Genomic DNA, 13,308 nt, shown 5'->3' with positions numbered 1-13,308 from the left:
CTACAATACAATCGGCAGGGATTGTCACAAAATTGCCATGATTGTAGGTTCAATTCCTACTTGGCTTATCATGCTAAAAATGTGTGCACACATTACTGCAGGGCACTAACAATTGTGATTTCAAGGTGACAAAATCTAAGCAATGAATTGGTACAGGGGCTTTAATGAAGTCTTGAAGCTGTTGCTCAAAAAACAAACAGTTGTTAACCCAAGCCTTTATTGATTCAACACAACGGTGGGTTATGTTTCATTTATTCATGCTGGCACAACAGAGTTGAATAAGCATCCTCTTTTCACAGCTTCTAACGAAACGATGAACCAGTCGCTGCTTGATGAAACCTATGAAGAATCAGTATACTATCTTCACTCATTTATCTACTTCTAGTGGGTTGTCAACTATGAAACAATCTGGAAAAGGTTTCAGGTGTGCTGGTGTCAGCACACCTAATAATATGTTGCAGCTAGCTGTCTCAATATTTAATGTGCACCTTCCTGGTAGGGCCTTTTGTAATTGTGAGATCACCTGGGACAGAGACGTGAATAAGTCCCAGGAGTCTATTATTCTATTACTGACTTGTTTTTACCAGATGCAACAAGACTTGTCCAATAATTAAAATCAAGGAGGCACCTGTCCTCAATTCCTTTGTCTTCCTCTACTTACATGAAACCTTTGGTCCACCTCACAGTTGACTTGCTTCCTGAAATCCTGTCATCATAAATGCAGCAAAAGCAAGGCATGCAGAAGGAGATACAGACAAAGAGGTATTAAGCTAAATTTCAAATGCAAATTACCTCAAATTATTACAATTAAAACATTCATTTCATTCACATATAGGTCATTAATAAAATATTAGTATATTATATTATTTTTGATGCATGCTACTCAAAAACAATTGAATTGGTGACATGCAAGGCGGCAGATTGTGACAAAACAGATTGACTTGGTAAACATGACTAAAGACTCTCACCTTCTGAGCCACAAGGAAAGTCAGCCTACGGATGCCATGTTCAAACAGCAGAGATTTCTGAGATTGACAAAAAGGGAAAATGTCAGGATAAAAAGATCCTTCTGAGCTATCTCCAACATTTAACTTTCTCTGCTGGAATTTCAAATAAAACAAACAAAGGCTTTGTTGTAGACCTTTGACTGAGTGAACTCCCGGAACATGGCTGCCAGGCCATCGTCATCAATGTCGCTGTCAGTCTTTATAGCCACATTCAGGATATGGATGGGTTCCTCCTGAACACTCTGGATCACAAAACAAATTCACATTTCATTCAAAGATACACATCCATACAGGTCAATGACCAGCCTGTATCAGTATACAAGTCTGTTGTATGTCACCTTGTTGTCCTCTTCACCGTACAGGACAGGATTACCTCCCTCTGGGAAGGTTGGACTTGGAGGAGGAGAGTCAGAGAAGCAGCTCAACACGTCCGCTATGTTCCTGTAGATGAGAAAAATCATACATGGCATTAATCACACCTGCAAAATCATCTTCACCTACTGATGAAAAACATCCAAGTTTAGAATTATTCCATTCAAGGACTGACCTGGTGAACTCCTGGAAGGAGCGGAAAGCGACCATGGCTCCCATGCGCTGACAAGGTGGTGTAAAAGATGTGTCAAGCAAAACATCACTCACACTGGCCACGTGCACCATGCCATAGTGGTTTAGGTTGGATGAGAATGACATCCTAGGGTGTTGACAGAGAGCGTTTACAATGAGAATCTGCCATACCACTAGACTGGCTCTGTGAAGACGTCCCCCATCCACCTTTAAGAACCTCAAAATAGTTTTGATCCCTCAGATTTTCAGCAGTATCAAGTTTGAGTTGCTTGGAAATTGGAAATTCTATATTAGGTATAACCCCTTGAGATGTACCATCTCGTTTTCAAGGGAGGGGGGCTCAATGACAATAATACATAATAAGCACAATTAGACAAAACATTTAACAAAAACAAAATGTACAACTGATCCTATAATAAGAAGACAGGGCATTTTTGAACAAGTGAAAGGATGATATGGATTGAATATTTACACTTATTCCAATCAGAGGGAGCTTTAAACATAAAAGCTTTCTTAACTATTGACTGCAGGAACAGAAATAAAGAGCTGTATAGAATGTCTCAATTGATAATAAGAGGACAAAGGTAACATAAACTTTTATAGATAGTGAGGGTAATTGAAATGTATACATTTAAAAATAAATTGTAGCCAATGTCGCTGTCTTCTTATGATGGGAGAGGGCCAATTAAGAGTTTCATACATTGTACAATGTTGAGTTATGAAAGGACAGCCAGGAACAAATCTGTATAGTCTATTATAAACTATATTGAGGGGAAGGAGATTAGTTTTGGATGCAGCCTGATATACAACATCAGCATAATCCAATATTGGATTATTAAGCATTCTGGTGTCCCATTCATATGAATGAAATGCAATTGTAGGAGATTATTTAGTATAGAGAATGTAAAAATGAATGAGATTCAAATTATAAAAAGTAAGTAGTAACAAAATTCCACTTTTATAATAACTGAACAGAGTGAAAGCAGCTGTACAGTATGTGAGGGATTTTTGACAGACCACGTTAGTCAAATTTCAACAAAGAAAATATTTACTTCACAAGAAAAAGGAAACATAAAACCACCAGAAAGACCCCTTTAAGTATTCATGTTGGGTGTTAGTCCTTTGATTGACAGAAGCTGTCCCAGAGGTTACACCCACTGAAAGTACTCTAGAGGTTTTATGTGTCAAACCTGTCGATAGATTCCAAATCTGAGGCATTTGTCTTCTCAGCATTATCATCCAAATCTGAGGCATTTGTCTTCTCAGCATTATCATCCTTTGATTTACTATCTGGTGCTTTAAGGTCCTGGGGTTTAGTTTCCTTTAATTTAGTGTCCGTGGCTTTTACAATGTCCGGGATTGGAGCAGACATTTTCCTGGTAGGACAGTCACAGCTAAGTTTCAGTTCAGGGGATCTGCACTAGTGTAAAACATTTCCTCAAATGTATTTTTAATTATCTTACACCACGTTGCATCCCAAGTTATTCCATATCTCCACTATATTGAAGGACATACACACAATAGTCAGGAATGTAACACTCTTTCACATAGACACACACACACACACACACACACACACACATACATACACACAAATTTATAAAAAAAAATGTTAAAATGTTTGACACCGAGGCTGAATGTCAAGGGCCATGCTGTTGTCAGTAAAATTCAGAAACATTGTGCTCATCAACCAGACTATACCCGAGCTGCTAAATCAGTTTCATTTTTTTGGAGATTCAAAAGCATCAAACAATTAAACAAACACTTAATTACCAGAGGGTGAATTACTATTTTGACCATGCAGCTAGCTAGTCTACGGTCACTAGTAGTCTACGCAATGAAGAGAATGTTTACAATACCTGTTTAGAGTGGGGATGTTCCCTCTGCAATCAAACAACATTGATTACTAAGTGGTTAGTGGCATATATCAGGAGAGGAAGACAGTCAAGGTGTAGTAATGTGTGTGTGTTTGTGTGCAATGTTTAACAGTAATGAATTTATTACGTATTGATAGATATCTAAATGAATGCACTTAATCTAAAGATGGAAGATAAATTGTGAAAATATCTTTCTAGTCATTCCGACACACATTTCACTTCCTGACTGCTCCCTTTACAACATGCATCAGGAGATCCTGAGGCCTCCTTTTGTTGAGGCATATTCCCAACAAAGACAGGATCATTTCACACTCTCATGCTGTCTTTAGTTCACAGTGATGAGCCACACGTGAGGGTTAATCCAGATACATGAAATCACAAGCATGCAATAAAATGAGTATGTGATGGCATATAAAAGATTTCTATGACTAACTGTGTAAACAAGCTGAAACCAAAACAGCTAAGACACTTATTAGCGATGCAAAGCGAGCAAGCAAATACACATACACACATTCGAACACAGACAAACTGAACACAATCACGCAGGTAGGATGCGGAACACAAGTGCAACAGAAATGCCACAGAACTGTGTCTGTTACAAGCTTTTTCAAATGCTGAGCATGTACAATACAAATCCCAAGTTTGTCTCTGGTTTCTCTCTGATGCTCCAGATTTATAGGGCATAAGAGCACCACCTATGTTTTTCCAGGACTCACAAGGAAGAGTAACTGACATGAGACTCCTGAGGCTGGGGGGCTTTGCCGCTCATGGCTCTCACACGCTTTTGACAAACCAAAGAAAAGTATTTTCAGTCTTGCAAAATACCTTCTTTTGCACATGAGGAGCATTTACAATGAACAATGACACATAGCATGGGAAGGTGGGAGGGGGTTTAAAGGACTCAGGGCACCATGGATGATGTAAGATTGTGAAGCACAGGACTTCCAGCTCCAGCTTTTCACTGCTGCACTTATTTTAAAATATACTTATGTAACATCACTACTTGATATTCATCTGATTACAGATATGTAGACAGAGCACAAAAAGTAAGGCAGTGAGTAGGAACAACAGAAAATCCTTGAAGGTATAGGTTGACATAAAACTGTGACCATATATATGGTGGTGCTGCCAACTTGCCAGCATCACTGCCACCAGTGGAAAATTTGATATGCATGTCTATTATAAATACTGATTCCTGTCTACAGGTGCCATTAGAAGGGGGGAGGAGGGGCAGCAGGAAAGGTGATGCACAGCATGTGAGCAGGGATTTTGCGTGTGTGATACCTGTTGGGGTGTGAGGTGGGAAGCATGAACTGGAACTCTACTATACATGTGTTGTCCCTCAGCTGCCGATGCTGAACGCTGTTGAGTTCATAGGCAATGTATGCTCTGCGAACGTACACCTGCGGGTATTCAGCCACAGAAAATTATATTAGTTAGATAAGTGAATTTCCTGCATTTGAACATCCATTAAAACGAAGTAAAGGTAAAGTGATTTGTGGACTGAGATTGTTATTCCTCTCACCTCAAGGGCAGCCATCCGTACTACTTGATTACTGTGGTAGAAGAAGTTGGGCAGAACATCAAAGATGGATGTTTCTGAAAGGATCAGTTTCTAGAAAAAAAAAAAGGAGCCGTCTTTAACACTTGTTCTCTTTAATAAAGTCACAACTGATAGTCCTTACTTTCGGGCCTACCTGGAGGTTCTCGATGCAGAATTGGTGTCCATACATATCAATGGCAGAGAGGAAGATGGACTCCACCTGGTTGTGTCGAAGCTCATAAGAGGGGAGGTGGGAAGCTATCAACACCTGGGTAAAGAGGATTGATTTATTATTTAATCATTAGGTATGAGCTAGCATACAATGCTTCTTTATTTTCCTTCACATTTTCTAACAGTGTCTATCTTTTTACAGTTTCAGTTACAGACATTTTAAAATGTTTAGGTACATTTTTCTATTGTTTTGTTTTCCCCCATACAAATGAATATCACTATCTACTTTCTGTCAGAGTGGATAGTGACATCTGGTGGTGAAATTGTCACCATGGATAATGGATAAAGAACTTAAGTCCAATGTTGAGAAACAGATGGTCAATAACTTCCCTATCTGATGCATCTTTGCACAGTATGGTAACATTTAGCCTGGGCTAATCCACATTTTAAATTCTAGATTTTGACCTTACCTGAACATGGTTATAACTCTAACCCTACCTCTGACTCCCTAATCTCACTTTATTATATAAGCTTGTGATGGTATTTTTACATCCTACAGAAAATCCTACATAAAGCAAAGCAATTTTTATTTTTCAACCCTCCAGTTTAAGCAAGCATAAGTCCATATCCTTTTTGTTGATGATACACTTTCGCCATGTAGCATACTTCTTAGTTGTTACTTAATGCTGAACATGGAGTCAATGGAACATAAAATACATTTGTCATCCAGAATAAGGAATGAACATCTGACCTGCCGAGCACGCAGTGCCACTTTGGCATTGGTTGTCTTGCTAAGTTGGGTGAGTTCAGTCAAGATGGCCATCAGTTCATCTGTCAGTGTGGGATCACGGCCGCACAACTGGTCCTAGAGACAGGATAAGAAAACATTAACACAACATATAGGATAACATAACATAATGTCACACACATTGCTAGTACACACAAACCTACATGTAATTACATATCCATGTGTCAATAAACATGAGCAGTGCCTCAATGAAATGCCAGTGTACCCTAAATAAGACCTTTCTGTTAATTGACTGAAATATGAATATAGATATGATGAACGAGTCAATATCTCATACAAAAGGAGAGGTCTTGAAAGGGAAATCTGTCTTTATCACACAGTGAGGAGGCACACTTACAATCAGCATTGTAACCAGCAGGTTCTTCTTGGTGACTTGGGCATGGGAGAAGATATAGTTGAGCACATTGGCCATGTCGCCTTTGTTTTCCTCACGCAGTGCAAACACACACTTGTCATAGTGTCCTGTTAACAAGCCAACACAAAAGAGCTTTAGTTAATGCTGCTCAGAGGAACGTTTATTATGAAAGAGCTCCACCCAATGGAGAAGATGAGTAACTGCATCTCTTCTGAAAAACATGGAGGACAAGAGGAAAGCTCAAACCACGTTGCTCTTGCATATTGTGATATGTCACAACAATGAACCCATGAAACCACTAAAACAGTGTGTAGCTGCTGTTCCTCACCATTCTGAAACTGAATCTCTACTTTCAGGTACTGCCTGAGCAAGTCCATCACCACCGCCTTCATGTGACCTCGGATGCCACTGCGATACCTGTTGGAGACAAAAACAGTCTTGTCTGACACAAAGAAGAATGCAGCTATTGTATTGTAAGTAGGCACATGGACAAATAGAAGATCCATCACTCTGTGGACCGAAGGATCTAGTGACTAGGAAAACAAAAAATATACAGCAAATCAGGATTACAAAAAGTTGTTGCAGATCTATGATGTTCAAGCAGCTCGTCTATGCATTCCAGTCATAGCATGTTCTATGACTCATTGTGTGGCGTTTTTCATTATACTTAGATATAGACTATAGTACTCACTTCTGCACCAGCTGAACAATGCTTTGTGTGTTCATAAAGAAGACTTCTCTCTCTGACTTCTTGTTAAGAGTAGCAGCATGGCTGTCCAGGATGTTTGCAATCTGGAAACAAAGGAGATCAACAATATAAGTATTTAATCCCAACAGCAGTGGAAACTCATAAGCATTTAATCCCAGTGGCACTGAGGACCCCTCCGTTAACTTGTTATATAATTAAACTGTGTACAGGAACCAGCAGAGAATGTGAGATCCTAACTGGGCGTGACATTTGTAATTACATCTAGAGCTAAATATCATTTAAGGTGTATGATAATACTCTTGCTCTGCTCTTCATAAACTATGCATAAATACCATATTCCTAAAATATGCATAAATATCAAAGCATATCAAACCCAGTGTGTTGTTTAAATAATCCAGCAAAGTCTTGTTGGACACACATTTTTTCTCAATGTAGACTGACAATCTGAGTAATCGCACAGAAGCACACACACACAAAAAACTCAGACAGATACACAGACAGACAGTACTAACTTTCTGCCTACTTTTTCTTGGACAAAGATCTAGTCATTTGGCTATATATTTTGAAATAATCTGTTTGCACAAGAAACTGTAAAAAAAAAAAAAAAAAAAAAAAAGTGAAGAGGAGGTAGACACAGTATTTTTTGAGCCAATGGGGAAGTGGAGTGCAACTGGACACTACAGTTGAGAAATCCCATTGCCAAACTGAGAAAACCTTTAAAATACTGTAATCACTGGAAAACAATACAACCTGTTATTACTATTTTAACGGATTTTAATGTTGTTTCGTAGGTTATCTAATGTGACTGGGTAAAAAAATGTGCTACATTCATCACTCTCTTCTCAGAGAATTGGGGTTACACTGACAATTTTATTATTGCTGACATGCTCATCATTTGTGCAAACTACATCTAAATCTGACTAAGGCCTTAAAATTCTCTATGGAGGAAAATCACTGCATGATTTTAATATAATATCCTTTAGAAACAGCAGCCTTTTCGCTGCCTGATGTCCCTAAAAACATGAATCCTCACATATTTTGCAGCCACAAGAATGTCAAATAAAAAAACAGTAACAGTGAGGTGCTTGACAAGAGTTTCACTGTAATCGACAGGGTACATTTAAGAGGAATGAGGGTGTAGTTAGCTAGGTGTGTGCATGTGTTGCTGGGCACCTGCTGGCTTGGGAACTGGCAGAGCACAGAAGTGATGTTGCTGGCATACTGAGCCATCTCCTTCTTAATGGCCTTCTCCACAGCAGGGGGGATGCGACCCGACACACTAGTCATGATGTCTTGAAGCTCCAGCAGTGGCAAAGAGGGATCACGCATGGTTTTCATCAACCTTTCCACCCACTCTTTCAACTGAGAAAGACACAAGGAGTATATCTTTAAAAGGACCTGCTTACGGTTGGAAGAGCTGATGTTGTGTGTACCCAGGTGTGTATGATTTCTTGCCTTTGCGCTGAAGAACGGCTCAGGAAGACAGTAGCCATTCATGATGTGAACAAGGTGATCCAGTGTGTTGTGGAAGACTCTGTGTAGCTTCTCCCCTCTCAGAGCTACTGCCTGGATAGAAGGCAAGGCCCCTGTGTGCAGCTCTGCCTACAAGACAAACACAAATATTTCTTAAGCATATTTCATAACCATGTAGCTGAAGAAATTTGTCGTCACCCAGAATAATGTCTGTTCAAGAAAGTAGTCTAAAATTTGTAGGCTACACTTTCTTCTTCACTTTGGACATGGTTATCTAACCAGTACTGACAAATTTACCAGAAGCGGGCTCCCTCTCCATCACAATGCTCAGCTGGTCCTTTTGCCTCCCCTGACTTTCTGACATTACATTGGGTCAGACGTTTATGCTGACTCACACACACCAGTTCCCCTCGGATAATTGAGCCTTTATCTTTGTTGGCAGGCTCAGTTTCCTTGTCATCAACACAGATCCATTAAAAGGCTTGTTGAGCAAGTGCTGCTCTCATGTATTAAAGTCTGCTTGTTGCTTTTGTTACTTTGAATAGAGGGATTGTAGGTCTTAACTTGGGATTTAAATTTATATTGTGGATTTAAATGAGAAATTACATGTCATAGGTCATTTGGTAGCATATGGAAAATCCTACTTGGCAAACAGCATCTACCTGTGTAGATAGCATTAGTCAAACACACAGTACCTGTTGCACTCTGCTTGGGTCATCCAGTTGCAGTTTGGCAATGACACAGCCAGGCTCCAGTGCTGCTCCAGCCCTCTTCACATAGTGAATACAACCAGACTCTGCAGCTGTGAGGGTCATTACCATCTTCATCACCTGGATTTTAAAAGCGTCGAGTTAACATCTACACAATCCATTCAACAAAAGTGAAGTACATTTATACTAATCACTGATTAACATTCTGTACCTCTATCTCAGCATAGCATTGGCCAGAAAACACATGCCCACCATCCTCCACTGTGTACTGGATGATTTTTCCCGCTGAAGGAGATCGCAGCAGCGAGGGATCGTTCTCCTTTTCAAAAACACATGTCTTGTTTCCAATTGTGATGCGATACCTATAGAGAAAAAAAATGACTTAGTCTATGTAAAACATCAGAGCCAGAATCAGAAGACTGTAATTATGTCCATCAAAAAAGGACAATGCTTTTTCTAGACAATGAGTTAGCAAAATTAATACTTTTCTTAAATTCTCTTTCTCTTTTTCCAGTGAATCCTTATTCTATTCTTCAGTGCAGCCACATTTTTCCATTTGGATCTCTAATGATATTCATTCTTAATCTTAGTTTTCTCTTACCTGTCAACTTCCTCCTTCATGTAGGTAGTGTAGCTGCTGCCATCATAGGACAGCAACAGACCTCCATCACTGAGCCGATGGACGTCCACTTCAGCTGAGGAGTTGTTCATGATAACCACATAGGAGTTAGGAGACTGGCGTGTCACCGTCAGGACGTACTTAGTACCTTCATAGATCAGCTCCACATCCACAGTGTTGAGTAGTGTGTGTGCTGGCAGTACCTGGCCCCTAGTCAGACAGCAGAGATCATCTCATGTTTTACCTTCAAACACTGTTTTTTGTTTCCTCTAGCTACTATTTGAAATGAGTTCATTTGAAATGAATGACAGGGCGCATTTATACCTTTCCAAAGAATGTAGGAAGTTGGAGACACTGTTCCTTAGATTGACATCTGCCACATGAAGAGCCCCACTCACAATTCCCAGCATGGTATCAGGACGCTCAGCCTGCATGCAACATACTCATTACTTTTTAGCCAGAAATACAGAAACCTGGAATTAAATTGCTGTCTACTCTCGAGTCAAGTTTAGATTCGAACTGCATGGTGCCAGAAGGATGAGCCACTATTATCTCAAAATATATTGTAGCTTACAGTACTGGCATTATAATGTGAGTCAGCATGTCAAACATATCTTCTCTTATTATAGCTTATAGAAGAGCATGGAGCTACCACAGCGAGAATATCTCTGCATACCTGCATCTTCTCTGAGATAAGCCTGTCCAACCAGCCTGTGTCGATGCTGTTGTGCTGAAAGCTTTCAGTCTCCAGCAGCTTAATGAGGTATTCCACTGTGGTCCTGAAGTCTCCTCTGATAGACAACTCCTTCAAAGCCACCACCATGTTGCTAGAAAAGATTAAGACATAACCACATGTATCAGCTATAAAAAGAAAAAAAACTGTATGATAAACATTGAACATTGTAAATATGTATTACCATTAGCAATAAATAAATGTTTCTTTCAGTTAATCTTTCTAATACGGCAATGCTTTAAAAAGAGTGTGCTCACGAGATGGCTTCTTCACGATTTTCTCCCCAAGAGAAACAATGTCCAAACTGGGAGTCAGCAAACTCGTGCAGTCCACCAGCTGCTGCAACACTGAAGTAGCCCCACACGTTCTTATTGCTGCGGAAATTCAGCTCTTGCACCGTTCCGGAGCTTGGCTTGAAACCCTGCAATCAGACCATATTTTATTTTTTCATAAAACAAAACAATAATGGCCTTTATTTATGGCACAACAGAATTACAAAGTGAAAATTGACAAAACAAAAGGAACTGAACCACAACAGAAATCATAGACTTTGTGTAAACTTTCGCTGCAAACATTTTGTGGACCAGGAGAGAGTGAAACTTACCTCATCAGGGTTTTCACTGGTGATACGTGCTGCAATGACATGTCCCCGTGGGGAGGGAGCTGTCGACAGACCTTCAAAGTCAATGGGAGAGTCTCCCCAAGGCTGAACCCCATAAAGCATCCTGATGTCTTTGATCCGGTGAAGAGGAATACCCATAGCAATCTAACAGCGGATAATGGAATAAGCACAACACAAGTTTATGTTTTTGAACTGACATGGAACCGGCTCACACGCCCTGAACAAACGTGGCTAAGAACACATTAAAGCACATATATGGATTACAAATGCTTTGAATGAAACATATGTTCTCTCCACCTTGCTTGTCTGACTGTTGTCAACATGACATTTTCAGTTTTATATACAACTGATTAACGATATCTTGCTGACAGAGACTGAGTTGCCAGGAATAAGACTGTGGGTGGGTGACTTCCTCTTTGCCAGAGAGAGCGTCAGTCCCACAATAACACCCAATCAGCTTTGAATACACAGCTTTCCCAGCAACACTGCCCTTCAGCTTGACTGCCACTGACCTACATACACACAATCCTAAACACTGCAGAACAGACCACGTGACCAATTGCAGCTACAACCAACAGATCTACTACAACGTTACTGCTTATCGCCCCTTTCTTTTGCAGTTGGTTGCCATGGAGACAAGGGGGCCCGTCTAATGCAGAGCGGTGAAGTCGGTGAAGCATGCTAACTTTGTAGGCTGCTGGACAGTCACAGACTCAAACGCATTGTACGTGATGTAACATGGAGTGCGCCTGTTCTACCGACACAGGCGTGTGTGAGACTGACCTGCAGTTGGGCAGCAGGCAAGTTGACGTCAGCCACCATCTCAGTACAGGGGTGCTCCACCTGCAGACGAGGGTTGAGCTCCAGGAAGTAGAAGCTGCCGTCTTGGCTGTAGAGGTACTCCACTGTACCTGCACTGACGTACCCTACCATCTTCGCCAGCTTCACTGCACACTGAGAAGAGAAAACAGTTGTATTCATATCAAGATTCAAATGTGTTGAAGCTTCAGTTAATCAATTTACTTAGCCGGTCTTAAATCTCCATTTATGAGCTATATATAAGTACAAACAATGCTAGATGAACTGTACCCTTTCCATATCCTCAAACACATCAGAAGTGGCAATGGTAGCAGGAGCCTCCTCTATAATTTTCTGGTGCCTCCGCTGCACAGAACAGTCTCTCCCAAACAGGGAAATGGCATTGCCATATTGATCAGCCAAGATCTGGACCTCCAAGTGGCGGGCATGCTTAGCTAGCTGCATGACGAAAATAGGGGATCCTGGAACCTCTGCCTGGACCTGGAGAACCAGAGAGAAAATATATGCAAATCACCCTTGCATTTGATAGATGAACCAAAAAAAAAAATAATTTCCTCACTGCATCAAGTCCTGCATAATGGTTTAAATCAAATACTAGATTTAGTTTCTCCTCACCTGTCTGAAGAGGTTCGGGAAATCATCAGCACAATTGACCTTACGGATGCCTTTTCCTCCACCTCCCTCGGAGGCCTTCACCATTACAGGGTAGCCGACCTTCTCAGAAGCCTGGCAATGGAAACATACAACTTTCTAGCATACACACAGATGGGCACAGGATACTAAAGCACATGTGACATTAATTAGGCGTAATGAAGTTTTCCTTAGGTGCTTACTTTCAGGCCATCCTCTACATCCTGTATACAGCCAAGCTCGTACACGTCAGACGGAACATTGATGATTCTCTTCTTTTGGTTGCTCTCTGTCCATTCTACTGTCAGGCCTGAGAAAGACAAACAGCTAACATTTCAGCATTTATATTTTTCCATGACATTGTGTAATACAGTATTGATATTTTTTTGTATCTCAGAAAGCAGACACCAGAGCATTGACTGTTTTTTTTATTGGAATCCAGAAACACCCTTTATTTTTTTTCAAAGCTTGGACACAAAACAGAAGCCGATCGTAAACAACATATATGGGGACTCCACACAAACTGTGACCTACCTGTTCCACTCCAGGGCAAGGTTGGAATGCCAGCAGTCTGAGCCACAATAGAGGAGGCAATCTTATCTCCTAGAGCCCACATAGCCTGACTTGGAGGACCTGAGTAAGGAGTAAGTGATAAAAAAAATTGCTCA

The 13,308-nt window shown here is 40.5% G+C and overlaps 1 protein-coding gene across 6 annotated transcripts in view; it reads right to left on the bottom strand.

The window, feature by feature from the left end:
• The window catches only part of acaca (acetyl-CoA carboxylase alpha), a 34,038-nt gene that overhangs the window by 15,655 nt on the left and 5,075 nt on the right, over positions 1-13,308 (bottom strand). Inside the window, exons 7-34 of one of the 6 annotated variants that reach the window (XM_044369674.1) lie at positions 13,175-13,273; positions 12,844-12,950; positions 12,626-12,736; positions 12,281-12,490; positions 11,975-12,145; positions 11,174-11,335; positions 10,827-10,990; positions 10,513-10,663; positions 10,161-10,264; positions 9,819-10,046; positions 9,429-9,579; positions 9,203-9,337; positions 8,490-8,636; positions 8,208-8,396; positions 7,017-7,117; positions 6,654-6,742; positions 6,308-6,432; positions 5,914-6,027; positions 5,146-5,259; positions 4,974-5,063; positions 4,733-4,851; positions 3,431-3,454; positions 2,762-2,947; positions 1,555-1,698; positions 1,346-1,448; positions 1,142-1,249; positions 969-1,025; positions 662-706 (exon numbers count right to left, since the gene is read on the bottom strand). In XM_044369674.1, coding sequence (XP_044225609.1) covers positions 662-706; positions 969-1,025; positions 1,142-1,249; positions 1,346-1,448; positions 1,555-1,698; positions 2,762-2,947; positions 3,431-3,454; positions 4,733-4,851; positions 4,974-5,063; positions 5,146-5,259; positions 5,914-6,027; positions 6,308-6,432; positions 6,654-6,742; positions 7,017-7,117; positions 8,208-8,396; positions 8,490-8,636; positions 9,203-9,337; positions 9,429-9,579; positions 9,819-10,046; positions 10,161-10,264; positions 10,513-10,663; positions 10,827-10,990; positions 11,174-11,335; positions 11,975-12,145; positions 12,281-12,490; positions 12,626-12,736; positions 12,844-12,950; positions 13,175-13,273 — 3,548 coding nt within the window. The remainder of the gene's footprint in view (positions 1-661; positions 707-968; positions 1,026-1,141; positions 1,250-1,345; positions 1,449-1,554; positions 1,699-2,761; positions 2,948-3,430; positions 3,455-4,732; positions 4,852-4,973; positions 5,064-5,145; positions 5,260-5,913; positions 6,028-6,307; positions 6,433-6,653; positions 6,743-7,016; positions 7,118-8,207; positions 8,397-8,489; positions 8,637-9,202; positions 9,338-9,428; positions 9,580-9,818; positions 10,047-10,160; positions 10,265-10,512; positions 10,664-10,826; positions 10,991-11,173; positions 11,336-11,974; positions 12,146-12,280; positions 12,491-12,625; positions 12,737-12,843; positions 12,951-13,174; positions 13,274-13,308) is intronic. The other 5 variants (XM_044369675.1, XM_044369676.1, XM_044369678.1 and 2 more) reach the window with 5 other exon arrangements.

This window comes from Thunnus albacares, chromosome 13 (assembly GCF_914725855.1).
Source record: "Thunnus albacares chromosome 13, fThuAlb1.1, whole genome shotgun sequence".
Classification (NCBI taxonomy): domain Eukaryota; kingdom Metazoa; phylum Chordata; class Actinopteri; order Scombriformes; family Scombridae; genus Thunnus; species Thunnus albacares.
This window is presented reverse-complemented; position numbering and strand designations above follow the sequence as displayed.